Raw genomic sequence first — 22,248 nt, 5'->3', positions numbered from 1 at the left:
AAGTGTCTTTTCAAAAGTTAGTTGTTTCTGAGGAGAAAGAGAGGACAAGAGGCAAAATAAACAGAGAAACTCAAAAGAAACTCCATAGAAAATCTATACAAAATATGGAGAGGAACTTCATACAAAATCTAACAAAGATTAAAATAAATAAATTGCATCAATTTTGGAATGGGCGGGATATAAATCGAAGGTAAATAAATAAATGAATTTGGAAGGATACAAAACAAAACAGCTTGGACTTAAATAAGGTCATAACTTAGAGAACTGCAGTGTGGCTGGAACTCCTGGCTTATTCTTATACAACCCCCAGGAAGAGAGTCTGTCTCCTAAAGACTGTCAGAACAAGCAATCCTAACAGTATTGAAATGTAGCTGCCTGCTTCATAGGATTGGGTTCCAGTTTTGAACTGGACAGTCCTGTATTTGTCCGTTCTGTCTAGCAAATCAACTGAGAAAATACTGAACATATAATTGTCTGCTATTTTATAGTAAGTCAGCAGCCATAATTGCCAAGCTCCATACATGTGCTCTTTTTCCTCCACAGCTTGACAAACATGTGACATCCCCTTCTGGTTAAACCACAGAGCTTTGTCCAAATGCCAAAGCATCCCTGATGATGCACTGACATCACTTCCAGACACATAGAAAGTGATGTTAGTACATCACCAGTGATGTCACTGTGCTGGCAGCAACATCATTATGTTGTCAGTAAGCCCCCCCCCCATCCAGGGGCAGCCCAACGCCTCCCCCATGCCACAGCTCCATGCCTCCGCCCCTCCCTGCCATGGCTCCGCAACCCCTGCTCCTCCCTTCTGTGCCTCCTCCCTCTCTTCGGACCCTTTTCCACTCATCCCGTGCCAATTTCAATGCTGAAACTGGCTCTAGGGCAGCGTTCCAGCTCTCTAAAGCCCCCCCTCCACGGCCGAACACTGGAATCATGGGTAAAACCGCGCCGTGGGGCCGGGACATGCTCACCATCTCTCAGGAAAAGGGTGAACCCCGCTGCCTCCTCTCCCATCCAGGGGAAGGGGAGAAGTCAGCAGCAGCGGGGGTTGCCCTTTCAGGACGCTGTTCCTGAAAAACGGTGAGCGCATCCCGGCCCCAAGACACAGTTTTACCCACAATTCGAGTGTTCATATGGGGAGGGGGGCTTTAGGGAGCTGGAACATGGCACTAGAGCTGGTTCTGGCATTGAAATTGGCATGGGGTGGGTGGGAAAGGGTCTGAAGGGAGGGAGAAGGAAGTGCATCGGGCACGGAGCAACAGCGGGGAAGGGGGAGGCATGGGGGCATGGAGCTGTGGGGGGGGAAGCAAAGGGAGGGAAAAGAATGGAGGGGCTGGCAGCAGTGGTGGCGGATGGTGGTAGCAGCAGGGGGCGGAGGAGGCAGGCAAACTAGGTGCTTGCCTGGGGCACCGGGAGGGGGTGGGGAGTTCAATTCTGTGCCCCCACCCTCCCAGCACACTAGGCAACCACCTAGTTTGCCCAGTGGGAGAACCAGCCCTGCCCCCATCAGATCTCCTGCTCGTTGCCAGGGGGACCTGTCAACTTGTGCATGGGAGCGTAATCTGGAACAAGACAACAGCATATGGGGAGAGGGCTTAGGCTCTCCCCCACACACCACTTTCACAACCTAAAGCAATTCCCAGGGAGCCACTGTTTCTCCTGCTGTGTATACTCATGGCTTGTTCATGGCTGCAGATCTGATGAAAAGGTCCTGAGTCTGGGGCGGGGTGGGGGGTGGAGAGATGAAAACAATGCATTGCACCATTGGGTCCTCATGTTTTTCCAAGTAGATTTCAATGAGGAAGGGACAGAAATCTTTATGCCAATAAAAATACTGGGGAAACCTTTAATCTGATTATCTTCAAAGGTGCTAGGGGGGAAATACTCCTAAAACAATGCAACCTGTCTGTCATCCTTTCTCTTGCGTTCATCTTTCACACTATAGCTTATTAACTACAAGAACAAAAGTGGGGAGGAGAGTTCTTTCCAGAGCAAAACTACAACTAGCCCCCCACAACCCCACACACACACACATACAAGCTTATGTTTCTGTGAATGAGGGTGAGAGTTTCAGCTCCTTCTTTTCATGGCCCTAAAAATTATATCTCAGCAGGGTTGGAAGGGGGGCTCATAATGTGCATATAAATGGCCACACCCTGAGCCTGCTTGCAGAAAGGGCATGATACAGATCTAATAAAATAGAAAAATAATAAGATAAAATGATACTGTGCTGCTGTTTCCACTCCTTTCCACATAACCCAGGTAGCAAAAGTTGTCAAATGGGTCTGAATTTCAGCTGTTCTGCACTAAGGTCCAGATCCACTGAGAATTAAACTTTCGGTTAACAGTCCTATATTTAAAAATGTGAGGAAAGCTGTTGAGATCAGTTCACTAATCAAGTGTGGAGGACAGGCTATTCCAGAGCAAATGAACACAATGCCCTGCAGGGAGAGAAGAGCCTTCAGCCATGTATGTCAAGAGATGGGATGCCTGGCTGTAATCCTTGGTATGAAATAAGTATCATTTCAAGTACACAGAAGAACTCTGTGAGAGGTTAGAGGGTATGAAATTTAAGTACAGAATTGCACTTACAATACTAACAAAGTTTCCTGAAAGGGCTTCAGAAGCATGCACACCATTCAGGCCAGAGGATACACAGAGTGAGTTAAATATTGCATTGTATTTCTGAGGTACACCACACCTCAATTTAAGGCCAGGCAGCACAGTCTACAACCTGCAGATCCATAGATATAGGAGGAATTAGGGGGAATTCCCCCTAAGAAATATACCATGCTCTCAGCCCTCCAGCACACCCTCCTTCTAATCACCACTTAAGAGTGGCAGCGGGAGAATTTTTTTTTTTTTTTAAAGCTTGACACAACTTTTTTTTTTGGGGGGGGGGGGGTGGAGAAGTATGTCACACCTCTCTAGGAATTGCTAAAAATGCCATGGCAAAAATCACCATTTCCAGTGATTCCTAGAAATAACTGACATTGCCTCCAGGTTTTCCTGGAGATGAAATCACACCATCACTGATGGTCATCCCCTCCCATATAATCCTCAGTAGAGATGGGCACAAACCAGAAAAATACAGTTCGGTTTAGTTTGTGGGTGAATCACGAACTGAACCAGAAATTCCATAAACCCAATCAGCTTGCATACGAACTGGGTTTGTGAGGTTCATGTCTAAAACAGCTGAGCCACGGGGCAGCCTGCTCCCACAGCTCAACCGTTTAAAGGGGCTTTTCCTGGGGAGCAGAAAACAGTGATTTAAATGGCTCACAGCTGTTTTTTGGGGGGAAACGCTCTTCATAAACCACCATCATTGTTTCTGTCCTCTTTAACAACAAAAGTGACAAATTATAACAACTGGCAGAAAACTGAAGTGATAGTTATATATATCTTTCCACATGGGGACCCACGATAATCATGGGGGGGAGGGGTAATTCCTCTCCTTGTTTTAATTACCTACCCATTGCTGCCACAATCCTTGGGGTTAGCATGGCTCTTGTACCCTATGCCTCCTACCTGCATATAAATTAAAGGTTGGAGGCAATAATCTGGCCCTACCAATAGAACTATAAGTTATACCTAGTACACAGTAAAAATTTGTATTACTTTATTTTTTAAAAAGTCTAATAAACAGTTCATCTCTTCAAAGCTACATGATAGTGTCTATGCATAAATACCATAGGGGACATACCGAGTGGTGTGTAGAGAGATATAACTAGTAATGCTGTTTAATGTGACATCACCTAGTGAAATCATCTGGCTATGTTCACTGAGTCTGAGGATGGGAATGATGAGGTGCCTGGCAACTTTAATCATCCCCCTGACATTTTTGGCTCTAGTCCTGGTGACATACACCCTGACAAATGCAGTCCTCAGGCACTTATGGCAGAGTCCTAAATCAACTATTTTTACTATCTTCCTGAGGCTGTAGAAACAGGGGCAAGCTGAAAAATGCATGCAAGGTGACAAGGAGCATGCTTGCCTAATAGGATGCATTCGCCCTGATAATCCACAGGCTGTGGAGGCCTAATTTAGACAAATTTGTTCATAGGATGAGTTCCTGAAGGTCAGCTTGCCTCTGTTCAGCTCCCCGAATGTAGACTTTGAGAGTGAATGAGCACCTACTTGAAGAAGAAGAAGATATTGGATTTATATCCCGCCCTCCACTCCGAAGAGTCTCAGAGCGGCTCACAATCTCCTTTACCTTCCTCCCCCACAACAAACACCCTGTGAGGTGGGTGGGGCTGGAGAGGGCTCTCCCAGCAGCTGCCCTTTCAAGGACAACCTCTGCCAGAGCTATGGCTGACCCAAGGCCATTCCAGCAGGTGCAAGTGGAGGAGTGGGGAATCGAACCCGGTTCTCCCAGATAAGAGTCCACACACTTAACCACTACACCAAACTGGCTCTCCTACTTGTGCCTGCATCCTCTCTTGGTCCGTGCTTGGAAGGTGGTTGTAAAACGCTCTCCCACTAAACATAGACTAGAGTCCAAAGATAGCCCAAAAACTCACAAATTGATTGGCAGTGCACCCCCCCCCCCACCCCTCATCCATCCCCAAACCAAAAGTGAATGCTGATTTAAAATCTGCAAAGCAATCCAAATTCTCCCAGTCCCCATCCACACATGCCTAATAATACTGAAAGGGCCATTGCAGTCCCCAACTATAACCGACAGCACCCACAGCCAGGATAACCCAGTTTATTTTTCAATGACAGGAGGAAGAAAGAGGGAGTTGCCAGTGATGATGACAGGCAGCCAGCAGCCATACCAATGCTGAGGTCCCCCTAATGGGACAGTGATAGCTGGTGTGTTGCTGCTGAGCTGAGAGAGAAGGAATGGTTCCCTTCCTCTCACACAATCTGAAGCCCTCCCAGTGAAATTCCTCATTTGGGTTCCAACTCTGACTCGCCTCCTCGTGGTGCACTCTGGGTAATGCAAAAGAGACTGGACCAGCCAACCATCCATCACTCAGGGTAAGTCTAAATGCTTCTCTCTTTGTGTCAGATACATAATGACGTGGAGCTAGGTGTGGTCCACCACTTCTCTTGTTTGAGAGTTGTGTTGTTTGGGGCAGGGCTGGAGAGCTGGCATCTGTAGATTGCGTGTTTTGTGGTAGGGAAGCTGGCATCTGGGTGAGAGACCCAGAACCAGCATGCTTGTTGTGCTTGGCCAGCTCTCCCTACGTTGTTTGGGGCAAGGCTGGAGAGTTGGCATCTGGTTTTGCTGCAGCCAGGTCTGCAGAGCAGACCTTGAGCAGATTGTGTTTTGTGTGGCAGTGACATTGGCAACTGGGTTAATATTGGTTCCAGGCCAGCAGGGTTCATAGAGTAGATAGATGTAGTGCATTTGGGTTCTATAGAGATTCTCCGGTGTGAAGTTAGGTTTGGCTTTGGGTGCCCCTGAAATTGGACCCCCCTGGTCCAATTTTTTTTTTTTTTTTTGGCCTTGTGGGTTTTGTGTGGGACTGTGCTCTGAAGCTGCACAGCAGTTGGGGGGGCTCTCCTCAAAACCCCCTGCTCCCCAGAACCACTTTTCCACGATAATTACAGTGGGGAAGTGGCTCTAATCGTTTTTTTCTCACCATTGGGAACAGTGTTCTTTTTGGGGTGCCCACAGATGGGTGCAGTCTTTTTGGGCCGAGGGGTTGCATGTGGGGGAGTCCCCTGAAACTGCTCTGCAGTTTTGGGGCCTCTCCCTCAACCCCCCCTCCGGCCAGAGCCATTTTCCCCACAGCAATTATAGTGGAGGAAGTGGCTAATTGAGCTTTCCCCAGCATTGGTGGTAATGGGCCTTTTTTTTGTTTTTTTTGTTTTTATTTTTAGACAGCCTACATGACATGTTTTTTTAAAAACAGTGCCTTCCACTCCAATCAATTCAGGGTCAAAATAAACCAAATTACGCTCAAGGTTACAGCAATCCAGTTGTCAGACATTGCTGAGTCATGATGGTTTGTGGATGAGGAAAGAGCAGCAGCCAATTATGATGATGAGGAGGACGACAGATGATCCAGGAGGGAAGACCTCTTGTTAACATTTTTCCATGTCTAATCCATCCTTTAAAAAAATCATATATGGGGTTACACCATCTTCACGAAAATCCAGCATCGCCACCATGCCTTCAGGATTCATGTTCTCTCCTACAAAAAACTGGTAATTTTTGAAGTTTGCAAGGATATGTTTGACTTGTTCTGCAGCCCCTGTCATGAATGGCTTTACTCTCTCTGGTTTTGTTTCCTCAAGTCTGGTTTTGATTGCTTTCATGTAGTCCTTGATGTACGTCTTCTCTTTAGTGAAACTTGTTTTTTGAAGATGGTGATTCATTACGATGTCAACGCCAGTGACAACTGTAGCCTCCGTCCCGTCTCCTTCTGGGTCTTCAGCAGATGCATTTCCACCGATTATTATTTTTTTTTAACGTTTATCATTCTTTATTTCTTCAACTATTATCAACTTATAATCTTCAGTAATTCGAAGAAGAACATAATATGTAACTATGTATACAAAAGGAGTATGAATGTGGCCTTAAACAAATAAAGAAAAGAAATATATATATAAAATCTCATAGTTGGGATTGAAAGCCCAAAAAAAGAAGGAAAAACAGACAAACAAAAAAGAACATGTTATAAGCTTCCAGACATAGTTATAAGTACATTAGTCGCTTTCTCCTCCCACCAATTAGTGTTTCTTCATCCAATTATAGAATTTTTCCCAGTTTTTAGAAATATCACCTTCCGGCACCCCCTTCAACCGATTTGATAGTGCATCCATTTCAGCGGCATGTAAGATTTTATCAATGATCTCCGCCCGGGATGGAGAAGTTTCTTGTCTCCAATAGCTGGCAAACATGATTCTTGCCGCCGTTAAGATATAAACAGTTAAATACTCATCTTCCTGTGGGACCTCCTTTCTAACCATTGATAATAGCATCACCTCTGGTTTCATCTGTATATTTATATTTAAAATTTCCTTTAACAGTCCATGGATTTTAACCCAAAAATTTTTTGCAGTCTTACACAACCACCAAATATGATAAAATGTACCTATTTTTTCTCTGCACTTCCAACACATGGGTGATACTTTTTTATTAAATTTAGATAATTGTATCGGGGTGATGTGCCACCTGTGAAATAATTTGAAAAAATTCTCTCTGTAATTGACAGGTTTGAGGATCTTGTAGTTTACTTTCCAAAAAAGGGACCACTGATCTAAGTTAATATTTTTCCCTAGATTTTTACCCCAGCTAATCATAGTTTCTTTGACAGTTTCATCTTCTAACTTTATTTGGATCATATAGTTATATAGCTTTTTAATAACTTTATCTTTATCCAAATAGAGTATCTTATCCAAGTCAAAATTGTCTTTGGTAAAACCTCTTATTCTATCCTTATTGTATTTGGCTCTAATCTGGTTCATCTCCCACCAATGTATCTTTAACCCGGCAGCTTCGAGGTCTTCCTTCCCTTTCAAGTTATCTTTTTCATCCAACAGATCTTTGTACCTAGCACATCTGTTAAAGTTCCATATTTGCGGTTGTATTGATGCGTCTTCTGGTGATATGCACCTTGGTGTTTTATAATACAGCTTCTTTTTTATCTTTATCCACACCTCGTAGAGTGCCTTACGAACCAGGTGATTGGTAAAATATTTTTGGCTTTTATCTGTATACCATAAATTGGCATGCCATCCTGCCTGTAGGTCGCAGCCTTCTACGGCTAGAATTCTTTTGTTATCTAGTGTAATCCAGTCTTTGAGCCAAAGTGCTATACAGGCAAGATGGTAAATTTCCCAATCGGGAAGGGCGAGTCCACCATTTTCACGATTGTCTGTCAGGATCTTCAACTTAATCCTAGGCTTCTTTCTTTGCCACACAAATAGACGGATCAGTCGATCAATCTTAGCAAATAAAGACCTCTTAACAGCAAAACTGATCATTTGGAAGAAAAACATCATTTTGGGTAAGATACTCATTTTGATCACCGCGATTCTTCCCATGAAGGATAGCTTCAACTTGGTCCATCTTTTCGTATCTTGTTCAATCTCTTTTATCAAGGGTATAAAGTTGTTGTCATAGATGTTACTACATCTGTTTGTCATGATTATACCCAGATATTTAACTTTTTTCTCTACTTTAAATTCTGTTTTTCTTTCCAGGTCATCCATGTCTAGTGTGGTCATATTTTTAGTGATTATTTTTTATTTTTGTTTGTTCATCTTTAAGCCCGCCACTTTCCCGTATTCCTTTATCTCATTTAGCATCTCATCGACCGATTCTAGAGGATTCTGGAGGATTGTGACCATATCATCCACGTAGGCTAGAACCTTATATGCTTCACCCTTGATCTTTAACCCAGTTATTTTGTTGTTGATTCTGATAGCTTAGTTTAGTACCTCCAAAGATAGAATGAATAATAGCGGAGATAAAGGGCAGCCTTGTCTCATACCTTTCCCCAACTTAATCTCCTCTGTCAGGTCTCCATTGATGATTATTTTAGCCACTTGATTACTATATATAGTTCTAATATTCCCTAAAAAGCCATCCCCAATGTCCATAAACTAAGCAACAGCATAAACTCCCAGTTTACGTTATCGAAGGCTTTCTCAGCATCAAGAAAAAATAGCACCACTTGTTTGTCCCTGTGTAATTCATAGTACTCTAAAATATCTGATAGAATGCGAACATTGGTTCTTATGTGTCTTTTTGGGAGAAAACCTGTTTGATCTGCGTGTATTATATTAATGAGAACCTTCTTAAATCGTTGAGCCAGTATCGTGGCATAAATTTTGTAATCGATGTTAAGTAGGGAACATTTCCACCGATTAAAGCATCATCGATTTCTCCTTCTTTCTGGCTTACCATCTTCCCCTCCACCTCGAGGCAGAGGCTGCTGGCGACTTCCTTGATCTTGTAGATGTCGGAGAACATCTCATCCTGGCTGATGCAGTCGCGGTAGATGATCATGACTGAGGCGGCGGGCGAGGGCGAGCCAAGGTGGTGCACGCGGTCTCGGGAGCGGAGCGGCTCGGCAGCAGCCCCGGCGCCAAACAGGAGCGAGGCGGAAAAGCGGTGGTAATGGGCCTTTTGAAGAGCCCAAAGACAGGGACATCCTGGTCCAATCTTTTTGGGACTTGGGGGTTTTGTAGAGGAGAATCTCCTGCATGTTCCATGCTGTTTTGGGGACTCTCCCTCAAACCCCCTGCCCCCCAAGTAGCCTCTGATTATGCCCTATGTTTCCATTGATTTCAGTGGCCCATAGGGTATAATGGTGGGATAGGGCACCCTCTTTGGGTGCCCCTGGAATGGTAACCCCTGGCCTAAACTTTTTGGAACTTGGGGGGTTTGTAGGGGAGAGTCCCCTGCAGGTCCCTTGCAAATTTGGAGGCTCTCCCTCAACCCCCCTCCCCTCCAGGTGGCTTCCAATATACCCTATTTTGCCATTGATTTCAATGGCCCATAGGGTACAATGGGGCCATATATTCGGAAATAGTGTATATCTCCTGTATATATGGCTATTCCGAGTAATGTATTCGTAAATATACGGTATTCCAAATATTTTGGCCCTGTATATTTCCGAATCCAATTATTTCAGGGGGGGGGGGGTTGCACACCCCTAGGCACCATCTCCCCGGACTTTATCACCGAACTCTCCAGGTCCAAGGGGCACACTTGGTGGACCTCCTCAACAAGATGGCTCACTTTGTTCCATGTCCCAAGCCACCCATAGCCACCCATAGCCCAGCTCTACCTCCAGTACTTTTGCCTGCATGGGCTCCTGGCACACTTGATCTCAGACCAAGGCCCCCAGTTCACCTCTGGATTCTGGCAAGCCCTGCACTCCAGCTCAGGCACCCAGGTGCATTTGTCCTCAGCGTATCATCCCCAAACGGATGGGCAGACCGAACGCACCAATGCCACGCTGGAACAATACCTGCGTTGTTACACCAGCTACCAGCAGGATGACTGGGCTGCCTTGCTACCGCTGGCTGAGTTTGCCTACAACAATGCTGTACATGCGTCCACACAACAGACCCCATTTGCAGCCACCTATGGGTACCACCCTCACTTCTTCCCCGCAGTCCTGCCCCCCACAGCAGTCCCTGCTGCTGATGCGCACCTTCAGGAACTTCAGGCTCTCCAGGACTTGCTCTGAGAGCAGCTCCAACAGGCTAAAGAAGCCTACAAGACAGCCGCCAACTGAAAGCGACAGGTGGGGCCCCCAGTGAAGTCCAGGGACCACGTCTGGCTCTCCACCCATTACTTGCGTTGACCTGGCCGGTCTCGCAAGCTGGACCCTCGCTTCGTGGGGCCTTACCTGACCATGGACCAAATCAACCCCATTGCTTTCTGGTTACAGATGCAAGATGGCGACCTAGGAAGGAGCTCAGGTGCTAGAGCTCCCGAACATCGGGTTTTATCATCCATTCAATCGCCCTCGAGAAACCTGACAAGCTGGTACCGGACTCTGGTGAGGAACGGGACACCGGAGACCGCAGAAAGTTAGAGATTACCGCCGACCGCCGATGCCGAGTTTCTAACAACAAACAAACCGAGCGCGGGCCGCGCTGGCCTACCTGACCGCGAACACAGCTGAGGCGGCGGGGTGGACTGCAGTCGATCGCGGCAGCGATGCGGCCGCCCGGGCCAGGACTGAAATTAACACTGCGGCCCGGCGGCCTGACGACTCGGCGGTCGAGCGGGGGCGAGTGCAGCGAGAACGGGGTAGAGCGGAGCGGAGTGGAGTGGAGAACGGGGGTGAATACTGCGAGAGACCCCCCCACGCTTGTAAATTGGGAGCGTCAGAGGAGCAGCGACGAGCACAGAGCATAGTGGAAGATCCTCGACGCTTGCAGACCAGGAGCGACGGGAGGGCGCCAGAGCGGCAGAGGGGCCGACGCCCAGAGATTCTGAATGCAGGTGACCTGGGTGCTTTGGCCTAAAGCTAACAACTGGCTGTACAGGCATAATAGGGCTCCATATGACTTGGCTGTCCCTATAGTTAATGCAGGAGGGGCTTTTTGGCGCGGCGGGGAGCACGAGGGGGGTTTTACCCACCGCGGGCTCACCAGCCTGCGCAAGATACAACGAATAAGCCCCAACCAAGAGATCTTTACTTGCACCCAGAGCCTGCAGCCTCTCGGAACTATCTGGCGCACTCACAAGACCCTCCTGGGCAAACTACTGAGACTTAGTTCTGGACTCCGCACTATGCACTTTATTTACTCTGTGCACTTTACTTGCTCCGTGCTGACTGTAGCTCTATAGGCAACACCCCATTATACCTCATTGGTGGCTGCTACCCTGCAAGGAGCGCTCCAAAGACTGCACTCTCACCGCACTTTAATAATTGCTAACCCCACTCCGGAATTTACTAGTTTAAAATTGATTCATTACTAATTAGCTCATTGATTTATTATTATATATTTGAACTGGATTATACAAATTTTAGCAAATTGATGGAGTAAATTAATTGTTACTGGAACTAATTTATTAATTGCTATTGGAATTAATTTATTATCAAATATATATAAGGAATTGGGGGGGGGGGCTTTTTGGGTTGATTGGAATTAGGGTCTAGTTAGACGGAGTGAGAAGAGGGAGCAACTAGATACCAGCTTTGTTTGTGATTTTATTCCAGCTGCTACCGGCGAGGAATGGCCGGCTCAGGGATTCCAGTGCTCCTGGGGAGGGGGAGGTATGACGGTGGGAGTAGATATTATAAGGGAGGAGGACAGAGACAAGTCGGTGCTCGGCCCTCCTCCAATCTGCGGCCCATCCCAAGGGTGACAGGTAGTAGGGCCAGGTGTAACCCGCCTCCATCATTGGTGCTATGCAACGCCAGGTCCATTAACAATAAGACCTCAATTCTCCGAGAGTTCATGCTCGAGCAGAATATGGACCTGGCTTGCGTGACCGAGACCTGGACCCGGGAGGGTGATACAGTAGCCCTCTCGCAAGCCGTTCCCCCAGGTTACTCGGTCTTCCACCAATCGCGGACTAGCGGGTGGGGGGGAGGAGTGGCATTATTTGCACGGGAGGCTTACTCCTTCAGGGCGCTCCCGGCCCCAAAGATTGAGGGCATTGAATGTGCCGGTCTGGCGTGGGGGGATGGAGAGGGGTTGGCGATTTGGCTGGTGTACCGTACACCTAACGCACCGGCCAACGCCTTACCGTCCCTGCTCGAGGCGGTGACAGGCTGGGCGCTGGAGCACCCAAGGCTGATAATCCTGGGTGACTTCAACGTCCATGCTGATGACCCGTCCTCCAGTCAGGCGACGGACCTAGTGTCTTCCATGGCGACACTGGGACTCTCTCAATTTGTTGTAACCCCCACTCACCAGGCAGGACACATGTTAGACCTGATCTTCGCGGCCGGGATTACAGTGAGCGATATAACTGCAGAGGTAGTGCCATGGTCGGATCACTTCGCTCTCAAGGCCCGTGTAAGTATGCCCCCCCAAACCTGTTTAGGCGAAGAGCCGATTATGGCTCGCCCGCGGAGCCAAATGGACCCGGAACAGTTCCAGATGGCTCTGCGGGATCCCTGGCCCTCTGGCGATTCCCTCGATGGCCTGATTGAGACTTGGAATAGCCGGCTCTCTAGGGCCACTGAGGAGATCGCACCTCGGCGCCCTCTGCGACCTCGGACTAAGCTGGCTCCGTGGTACACCCCGGAATTACGCCAGCTGAAACAAGGCCTTAGACGGCTAGAGAGGCAATGGCGGCGTACCCGTGACGAGGCGATTAGAACATCCTATAGGAAGTTTATGAAGTCCTATGAGATGGCAATCAAGGCCGCAAAGAAAACATACTTTGCGGCTAAGATTGCATCTGCAAATTCGCGCCCAGCCCAATTATTTAGAATAATTCGGAACCTGACTACATTGCCTCAAGGCAATTCAAAAGCTAAGGAATTGGAGATAGGCTGTGAGGCCTTTGCAAAATACTTTGCGGATAAGGTCCAATCGCTCCGCCAGGACTGCCCCGCCAATTTAGAGGCAGTAAGTGGACTCGAAGCCCAATGCGTGTCTTCGGATTTAACTCTGGACTGCTTCGACCCGCTCAGCTTGGAGGAAGTCGACAGAATTCTTGGCACTGCACGATCCACGACGTGTGACCTGGACCCATGCCCCTCCTGGCTAATCAAGGCCTGCCAGGAGGAATTAAGATATCCTATACGGGATATTATAAATCGATCCCTTTCAGAAGGTGTTTTTCCAACACCCCTGAAAGAGGCATTGGTCCGCCCTCTCTTGAAAAAACCGTCATCAGACCCGGCCGAATTGGCACACTACAGGCCGGTCTCAAATCTGCCCTTTTTGGGCAAGATTATCGAGAGGGCAGTGGCTATGCAGTTACAGGAATTTCTGGAGGACGCTTCCGTCTTAGATCCATGCCAGTCCGGCTTCCGCCCGGGTCATGGGACGGAAACAGTCCTGGTCGCCCTCATGGATGACCTCCGACGACAACTGGATCGAGGCGGCTCGGCGGTATTGCTGTTGCTAGACCTATCGGCTGCGTTCGATATGGTCGACCATCAGCTGCTGACCCGCCGCCTCGCCGACGCAGGAATTCGGGGGCTAGCCTTACAGTGGCTCTCCTCCTTTCTTGACGGTCGGGGACAAAGGGTGGCAATCGGGGGGGAGCTGTCGCAGAGGCACCCACTTCATTGTGGAGTGCCTCAGGGAGCAGTTCTCTCCCCGATGTTGTTTAACATCTTTATGCGCCCCCTTGCCCAGATTGCACGGAGGTATGGGCTGGGCTGTCATCAATACGCAGATGACACCCAGCTCTATCTACTGATGGACGGCCGGACTGGTGATGTCCCAACAAACTTGGACCGGGCATTACAAGCCGTGGCTGACTGGCTCAGGCTGAGCGGGCTGAAGCTGAATCCGGCGAAGACTGAGGTCCTTTGCGTGGGCCGTGGCGGGCCGGGAGGGGAGATCACCTTACCGGCCTTTGACGGTGCGCCACTGGTACCAGTGCGCAAAGTCAAGAGCCTGGGAGTGCTACTGGAATCCTCTTTATCAATGGAGGCCCAAGTAGCTGCCACTGCTAGATCCGCTTCTTTCATCTTAGGAGAGCGAGGCAGTTGGCCCCCTTCCTGGAACGCACCGACCTAGCAACTGTGATCCACGCAACGGTCACTTCGAGATTAGACTACTGCAATGCCCTCTACATGGGGCTGCCCTTATACCGAACACGGAGGCTTCAGGTAGTCCAGAACGCGGCGGCCAGGCTGCTGGAGGGACTACCACGGTGGGAAACTGCACGGCCTGGGCTGCGGGATCTACATTGGCTGCCGGTTGTCTACCGTGTTCGCTATAAGGTGCTGGTTATCACCTTTAAAGCCCTATATGGCCGAGGACCTGCCTACCTAAAGGACCGCCTCTCCCCATATGTGCCCCAGAGAGCACTGAGATCCAGCTCACAGAACTTACTGACAATCCCTGGGCCAAGAGAAGCCAGGCTGAGGGCCACTAGGGAGCAGGCCTTCTCGGTGATAGCCCCTCGCTGGTGGAACGACCTTCCGGAGATGGTGTGAGCCCTGCGGGACTTGAACCAATTCCGCAGGGCTTGCAAAACATGTCTCTTTCAGCTGGCCTTTGAGATGGAACCCGACTAATTTGAAGAATGGACAACTAGTCATCTTGTGGATATCACGACTACAGCATTTAGCACCTATTTTATTATATATCTAACTTTTAAATAATTTTTACTGTAACTGATATTTAAAATTGTTTATGTTGTTTTATGATTCATGGGATTCCCATGTCTGTCAGCCGCCCTGAGCCCGCCTCGGCGGGGAGGGCGGGATATAAAAATAAAATATTATTATTATTATTTATTACAGCTGCCGGCCACCCTCCACATCCACCCGGTCTTCCACCGGTCCCTCCTTGTTCCTGCTACACCATCAGATCCCATCTGACTGCCGCTTCCAGCTCCGCCTCCTCCTGTCTTGGTCGATGACAAGGAGGAATATGAGGCACACCAGCTCCTGGACTCCCAAATCCACTGTGGGGACCTCCAGTACCTCATGGACACGGAAGGCTATGGCCCCGATGACTGTTCATGGGAACCCGCGGACAACCTACACGCCCCTGACCTCATGCAGCAATTCCACACAGCCTACCCTGACCGGCCTGGCTTGTCTGTGGAGGGGTGGTCCTGTGTGTGTGGGGGGGGGGGGATAGTGTCATGAGCCCTGATGATGAGGAGCTGGAAGGGTTAACAGACCTGGAAGAGTTGCCAGCCAGTTCCTCAGCTGAACAAACAGCAGATGGCCCATTAATCATTCTCCAGGCACCAGCTGTTGATGATCAATCTCCTCCAAGCTCTCCTCCTCCCATCTCAAGAGTTCAAAGCAGGCTCTGGAAAGAACTTTCAGAGCGAAGACATGAGGTACGCCAAGGCTTCAGATCTCTCAGCCCTGAGTTCTAGCAGAGTCACTGCCACCCAGGAAGCAGGCTGATTGAGACTCCCGTATAGCTCCCACCAGGACCTGGTAACCTTGTGGAAGCAACAAGTCTATTCTCTGGCTTGCATCCATGCTCCTTCCTGATCCTGACCTGCTTGATTTCCTTGGACCCTGACCTTTTGGCTTTTGGACATTGACTTCTGATTCCAGTTTGTGATTCTGCACCGGTGACCTGGCTCCTGCTTGACTTCCTGGACTTTGACCTTGGACTGGCTTTGGACTTCTGCCTGCCTGCACCCTGAGAACGTGACAGGTGGCACCCCTGCTTCTGATGGCCAGGCTGTCATGGCCTGCCCCGTTTCCAAGGGATAATGGCTGGTTACATGAAAGCATTATTTGCCAGATGGTGCCTAGAGTGGTGGGGCCCTTGTAGCCACATTTCACACTGCTTCCTCAATCTGGTTTGGCAGACGTCTGTGCCTCTAAGGAAGCAGAACTGCAGCCATGTCCCTGGACAGCGTGAACCTGCCCTTCCAGTCCCTCTCCTCATGTATCCCTGGGCCAAGGTCTCAATGGCTGCACATCACAGGTGCATTGCTGTACCCATCTCGTGTCTTGTAGATACAATGGGATTTTTTTGGTAAAACAATTTTTATTAGTAACATCTTTAAAAATTTCTTTTATCTACCCCATATATTACTTTCCACCCATCCCTCCCCCCATTACTTGACCCCCGCCAGTGTTATTTACTTTTATATATATATATATATATATATATATATATATATATATATATATATATATATATATATATATATATATATATATGAAAGTTACCCTTAACTATTAAAACAAAAAATTATATATTCTTCTTTTTAAAACTTAATTATTATCAAAAATTGTCCAATGTCCTTTTATTTTCCACTCTTTTTCTATATATCTTCTAAACTTTTTCCACTCCATCTTAAAAACTTCTAAATCATAGTCTCTTAATATTCTTGTCAGTTTGTCCATTTCACTCCATGTCATAACTTTTATAATCAAATCCCATTTTTCTGGTATTTTTTCTTGCTTCCACAACTGCGCATACAATGTCCTAGCAGCTGAAAGCAAGTACCAGATTAAAGTTCTATCTTCTTTTGGAAATTTTTCCATTTGTAATCCCAATAAGAAAGTCTCTGCAACTTTCATTATTTCATATCCCAATATCCTAGAAATTTCTTGTTGAATCATTTGCCAATACTGTTTTGCTCTTTCACAAGTCCACCACATATGGTAAAAAGAACCTTCATGCTTTTTACATTTCCAACATCTGTCTGGCATCTTTGCTAATTTTTTAGGAGTCATATACCATCTTTACATCATCTTAAAACAGTTTTCTTTAATACTTTGACATGTTGAAAGTTTCATAGAGTTCTTCCACAAATATTCCCACGTTTCCATCTGTATTTCTTTATTTACATTAATTGCCCATTTGAGATTTCACTACTTCATCTTCTGTAGACCATTGTAGAAGTAATTTATATACTTTTGAAATTAAATTATCATTGTCTCCAAGCAGAACTTTTTCCATTTCTGTTTGCTCTTTCCTTATTCCTTCAGTTTTAATATCATTCTCCACCAAGCTCTTTATTTGTTGCATTTGAAACCAATCATATTTGTGATTCAACTCTTCAGCTGTTTTCAGTTCTATTTTGCCACTTTGTATTTTTAATAATTGATTATATGACAACCACTTTTCTTCACCTATCTCAGCCGTTATTTTTATTACTTCAGCTGGCACTATCCATAACGGTCTTCTCTCATCTCCATATTTCTTGTATTTAATCCATGTATTTAGTAAATTACTTCTTATATAATCGTGAGAGAAAAAACCATCCATCTTCTTTTTTCCATAATACAAATACGCGTGCCAGCCAAATTTATTTCCGTGACCTTCCAGCACCAAAAGTTTTTTATTTAACAACGTTATCCATTCTTTCATCCACACTAAACAAACTGCTTCATGATATAATTTTAAATCTGGTAGTTGAAATCCGCCTCTCTCTTTTGCATCAGTCAAAATTTTCATTTTAATCCTTGGTTTCTTCCCAGCCCACACAAATTCTGAAATTTTTCTTCGCCATTAATTTGCCTTCCACCACCCCAAACAAAAGTTCCAGCCTGCTCCCGTTGTGAGAAGCAGCTCAGCTCAACATTTTCCTCCTCTGGAAGTCCCTGTCTTGTAGATACAATGGTGAGGTTGCTGAGGTATTTTCCTGATCCCTGACCTGTGCAGTTTCCCATTAGGGAACAGATTAGCAGCCCTGATGCCATTTTAGCATCCAGCCACCTCTGCCATGGAAGTCCTTAGGAATGCACTGCCTTTGATTGATCTTTCATCTGAACTACCAAACTGTAGCTTTCATATTTTTAACCCCTAACATGGGGTTAAAAGGACATTCATTAATCCTCCACTTAATAGCCTTTCCCAATTATTGATATCTTCTTTCTAAAATATGGTTTGGTATAATCTTTCCAAAAAGAATGTAGTCCAAGTGAACTGGCAAGACATCTGGATGGGAAGGTGTACATTTTTTAAGGTCTCACCCACATCAACACTGTCTCCTTGCCTAATTCATGTGATAGCTGTTTCCCCTGCACCACTAGAGGATGTTTTGGGGGAAGGTTAAAAAAAGGCCTCCAGTAATTGTTTTTGTTTGCAGTGTAAAACATAGCATCAATCACAAAAATGGATTAATGACAAAAGACCACATTGATGGGGAACAGGATTTTTCAGTATATTTCTTTTGCATTATCAATATCTATACAAAAGACATGGTTCTCAAAGTGTTATTTTAACGACTTCTGTTTAAGCCACATGAGAAATAGATATCCCATGTAACATAAGCCAAAATCATTATAATCAGATGACAAGGAATAATTTTAAGAAGAAGAAGAAGAATTGCAGATTTATACCCCGCCCTTCTCTCTGAATCAGAGACTCAGAGCGGCTTACAATCTCCCATGTCTTCTCCCCCCACAACAGACACCCTGTGAGGTGGGTGGGGCTGAGAGGGCTCTCACAGCAGTTGCCCTTTCAAGGACAACCTCTGCCAGAGCATGGCTAACCCAAGGCCATTCCAGCAGCTGCAAGTGGAGGAGTGGGGAATCAAACTTGGTTCTCCCAGATAAGAGTCCACTCACTTAACCACTACACCAAACTGGCTCTCATTTGACAAAATGCACTGGAACTACTTTCACACTGAATTGTAAATTTATCCCCTTTTCAACTTTCCCCCTTTTTGGTTGATAAAAACTGTGCTGCATTCAATTCAATTTCCACCTATAAGTATATATAATTATAGTTAATACTGGAACAATTTTAACATAGCTGCAGTCATTGTCAGTCCAAAGAATGGTTACTTATATTAGCATTGTCAAATGCCTGCCACCCACCCACTCATATTACAATGCCTGGCCTCAAATAGGCCAGTGTTAACCTGTGTAGAGTTTAGCACAGAAATACAGCAAAGGAATTAATGAGGTTTTAGCATCAGCAAAATCCTCTCTTCTTATTGGTTACATCACACCACTTGACTACCAGTTGGGAACTCTACATCCCATAATAAAACCCATTAAAATTTCTGTCAAAACTTCACTGCCTTGAGTTGGTTACTTTCATAAACAAACTGCTTTTCAAAGCCCCAGATTAAGCTACTGCAGTGTCTACAAAATGCAAACTGATAAACTATGCCTGCAATGTAAAAACTGTTAAAAACATACTCAGAAACAAGTAAATGATACCAAAATAAATTTTAAAATGTTCTACAGCACATCTTAGAGTGGGCAGACTCAAAAAATATTCTTAAAAGTTAAATTGATTCCAATCCTCATTTTATATTAAAGTCAAAAATTGGATCTATCAAATCCTGAGAAGTTCCAGCTCATTACCCTTACATGTTGGCTTAATTATTAATTTTGATAGGCTGATTATCACTAGCTCTGCTAGTGGGGAGCAAGTCACATCTGTGTTGATTGGATCATACTCATTTGATAGGATTCTATATTAAGTTGTGCTAACATAGTATAGTGACAGATTTGCAGATCCCTCTTGCATAGCTCTCAGAGTCCTATAAGTTCTTACAATTAGAGTATGCACTGAAATTAAATGACCACTTCAAACGACTGACAAATGGGCTTTAAGCTATAAAATTGTACACCAAAATAAATTTGATAGGCTGTTAAATACCACATAAAGATTATTGTTTTGATTGTAGATCTCCTTCTCTGGAACTTGAGAAAAATGTGCAAGTTGTCACTTTACTCTTCTTACTAGAACTGGAAGACAAGCAACATTTAAAGGAATCTGGAGGGGAAAAGAGTCAAGAAGTCACCACCCTGCTTACTTAATGTTGTTCAGGCAAATTGCTTCAAAATATATAAAGCTAAAATTATAAATCATGGCCTCCACCTTGAGCAATGATCAGGACACAAACATGAAAGCAGCAGCAGCTCAGGACATCCAGGGGTCTGGTGGTACAGTCTTCAGACAAATCAGTGACAGTCCTGTATCAATGCCTATCTAGGACGCAGCAGCCCCTTGAACCATACACCAACAAAAAAAACCTCCTGTTCTGTCTCTCCAGGTATGTCAAGAAGTCCGTCTAAAATACAAAGAAGATGAACTGCAAGGCTTCAGAAGAGAGGACAGGCTCCTTAAAGGTCTAAGTTCTTGAAGAAGGAGTAGCCCCTGAGCAATATAATAGTAGGCTTGCCAATCCCCAGTCCCAGTGGGGGTTCCCCTGGCAGGCACCTTCCTATCCCCAGTCAGCTGGCCGGCAAGGGGAAACCCCATTCCACAGACACTATGTGCCTTTCCACCTCAGAAGGCTTAGAAGACTTGGGAAGGGCTTGGGTTTTTTAAAGGTGTGTGTGCCTTTAAAACTTTAGAGCTAAGCTGAATGGGGGTGGGGTGAGCCTGCAGAACAATGTGAGCTCCCTCCCTCCATTTATTTTACGGCCCCTCCAGAACCCATTTACACAGTAAAATAGAGAACCTCTGCGTTAACCTGAAGAACTTGGTTGAGCGTATAGCATTCAACAACTCAGGACTTTTTCACACAGTCTATGTATTCCGGTATGGAAGCTGGTCAGTTACTGAACAGTAACGGGTTTCTGCTGGCATTTCAGACAGACCCGATTCAGTAACTGGCTGCTACCGGAATACTCTCACCTTTTCAAACACTCCCGCAGCTGTCCTGGTAGTGAGGCGTGCCTGAGTTGTTACAAACAAAGAGCAGCTTCTTCCACTTTTCAACCCCTCCTTCTGGGTTGAAATCGCTATGGGATGCTGTGTGAAATGTCCAGTATCTAACCCGGGAGCAGTTTTCGCGCCCTTTTTCACCCACCGGCGCGCGCGATCTCCGGCTTTTTTGGGGGGGGGAACGTTGGGCTAAGATCGCTATAGCGCTATAGCGACATATCACAACAGCATCACCATAGGGATGCCTGGGCTCCATTAAGATGCCAGATATCGCCACTGCTGAAACCTGGTAACTTATCTCAATAGAGCCTAGCCATCTCTATGGTGTTGCTGTTGTAATCTTAGCCGACGTTCCAAAAAAAAAAAAAAATAAGCTGGAGATTGCGAGCCGGCAGGCAAAAACGGCTGGCGCTGGTGGAAGCGAGATAAGAGCGGAACAGTGTGAAATGGCTCGCTTCAATCACGGAACCCTACCGGAAAAAAAAATGTGTCTGAAAACTCCCATCCCTGTCTCGGATTACTGCAAGCGGCACAATACCGACTCCCTTCCGGTTTCCACTGGTAAGTGTGAAAAGGGCCTCAGTGTGTGCTTCCAAACTGTGTTTATTTTGGCTGCTCTGTGTGTGTGTGTTTGAGAGAGAGAAGCCAACTGCTGGTAGAATGAGTAAATGAAGACTGTATTTAGGGGAACTGCACTGCTGTATTTTTATTCTCAGTTCATCGTAACAAGTTCCTGCAACGTTCCACAAGTAGAAAACAAGAACTAGAAATACAAGTGGGAACCCACAAGGACTTGAGGGAAGCATCTCATTTTCCCTCCCTCATTATTTCTTCTTTTCCTTTCCTGAAGGCCCCAATTGCCTCTCACCTTTTCCCGCTCCCTTCTGTCCTTCCCACCCAACAGCCAACCTACATTTATCTACCCCTTTGTCTTCAGCTCCCCCCTGCAGCAGCCTCTGCCTAGAAATACTGTAGCCCTGTTTTGTGGTGCAGGCCACTAGGTCAGGCCCATTTGCGTGATAGGGAATTCTCAGAAACTTGTATTGTGATGTCCCTCTTTCCTCACACTATTTTCTCTTTCTCACCCATTGGCAACCCACATATCCTCTCCCCTTTCTTACTCTGTCCTTTTCAGCCATTTACCACCTTACCTTTTCTCTATTCACTTTACCTTTTCACTACTTCCCATCTTCAGCTATATTAAACATTCAATTTTCTTAATATGCTATTATTGCTGTTAAGGGTTGCTAGCCTCCAGATGGGACCTGGAGATCTCCTGTTTTTATAACTGTTTTCCAGCTGGCAGAGATCAGCTCCCCTTAGAGTTGCCAGGTCCAATTCAAGAAATATCTGGAGACTTTAGGGGTGAAACCAGGAGACAATGGGGTGGAGCCAGGAGCAAAGTTGTGACAAGTATAACTGAACTCCCAACGGAGTTCTGGCCATCAAATTTAAGAGACTGCACACCTTTTAAATGCCTTCCATCCATTAGAAATAGTGACAGATAGGGAGCACCTTCTGTTGGGGCTTACAGAATTGGATCCCCTGGTCCAACCATTTTGAAACATG

At 46.1% G+C, this 22,248-nt stretch overlaps 2 protein-coding genes across 3 annotated transcripts in view; both read right to left on the bottom strand.

Annotated features, from left to right (window-relative positions):
- LRRC2 (leucine rich repeat containing 2) overlaps window positions 1-22,248 on the bottom strand; it is a 142,578-nt gene that overhangs the window by 91,812 nt on the left and 28,518 nt on the right. The window lies entirely within an intron of this gene.
- On the bottom strand, window positions 5,962-9,071 carry LOC132569410 (translationally-controlled tumor protein homolog). Its single transcript, XM_060235474.1, has 2 exons — window positions 8,836-9,071; window positions 5,962-6,416 (listed from the first exon to the last, which is right to left on the bottom strand). The coding sequence occupies exons 1-2, from the start codon at window positions 8,972-8,974 to the stop codon at window positions 6,043-6,045; spliced, it is 513 nt and encodes a 170-aa protein (XP_060091457.1). The 5' UTR covers window positions 8,975-9,071; the 3' UTR covers window positions 5,962-6,042.

This window comes from Heteronotia binoei, chromosome 4 (assembly GCF_032191835.1).
Source record: "Heteronotia binoei isolate CCM8104 ecotype False Entrance Well chromosome 4, APGP_CSIRO_Hbin_v1, whole genome shotgun sequence".
NCBI lineage: Eukaryota > Metazoa > Chordata > Lepidosauria > Squamata > Gekkonidae > Heteronotia > Heteronotia binoei.
Note: the sequence above shows the minus strand (reverse complement) of the source record. Positions and strands in the feature narration are given on the sequence as shown.

Excerpts from the sequence above, each read along its gene's own strand:
- LOC132569410 (XM_060235474.1), bottom strand. The coding sequence starts at position 8,974 with ATGATCATCTACCGCGACTGCATCAGCCAGGATGAGATGTTCTCCGAC. Across the intron at positions 6,417-8,835 it reads AGGAGAAATCGATGATGCTT|TAATCGGTGGAAATGCATCT; the intron begins TAATCGGTGGAA and ends AAAAAAAAATAA.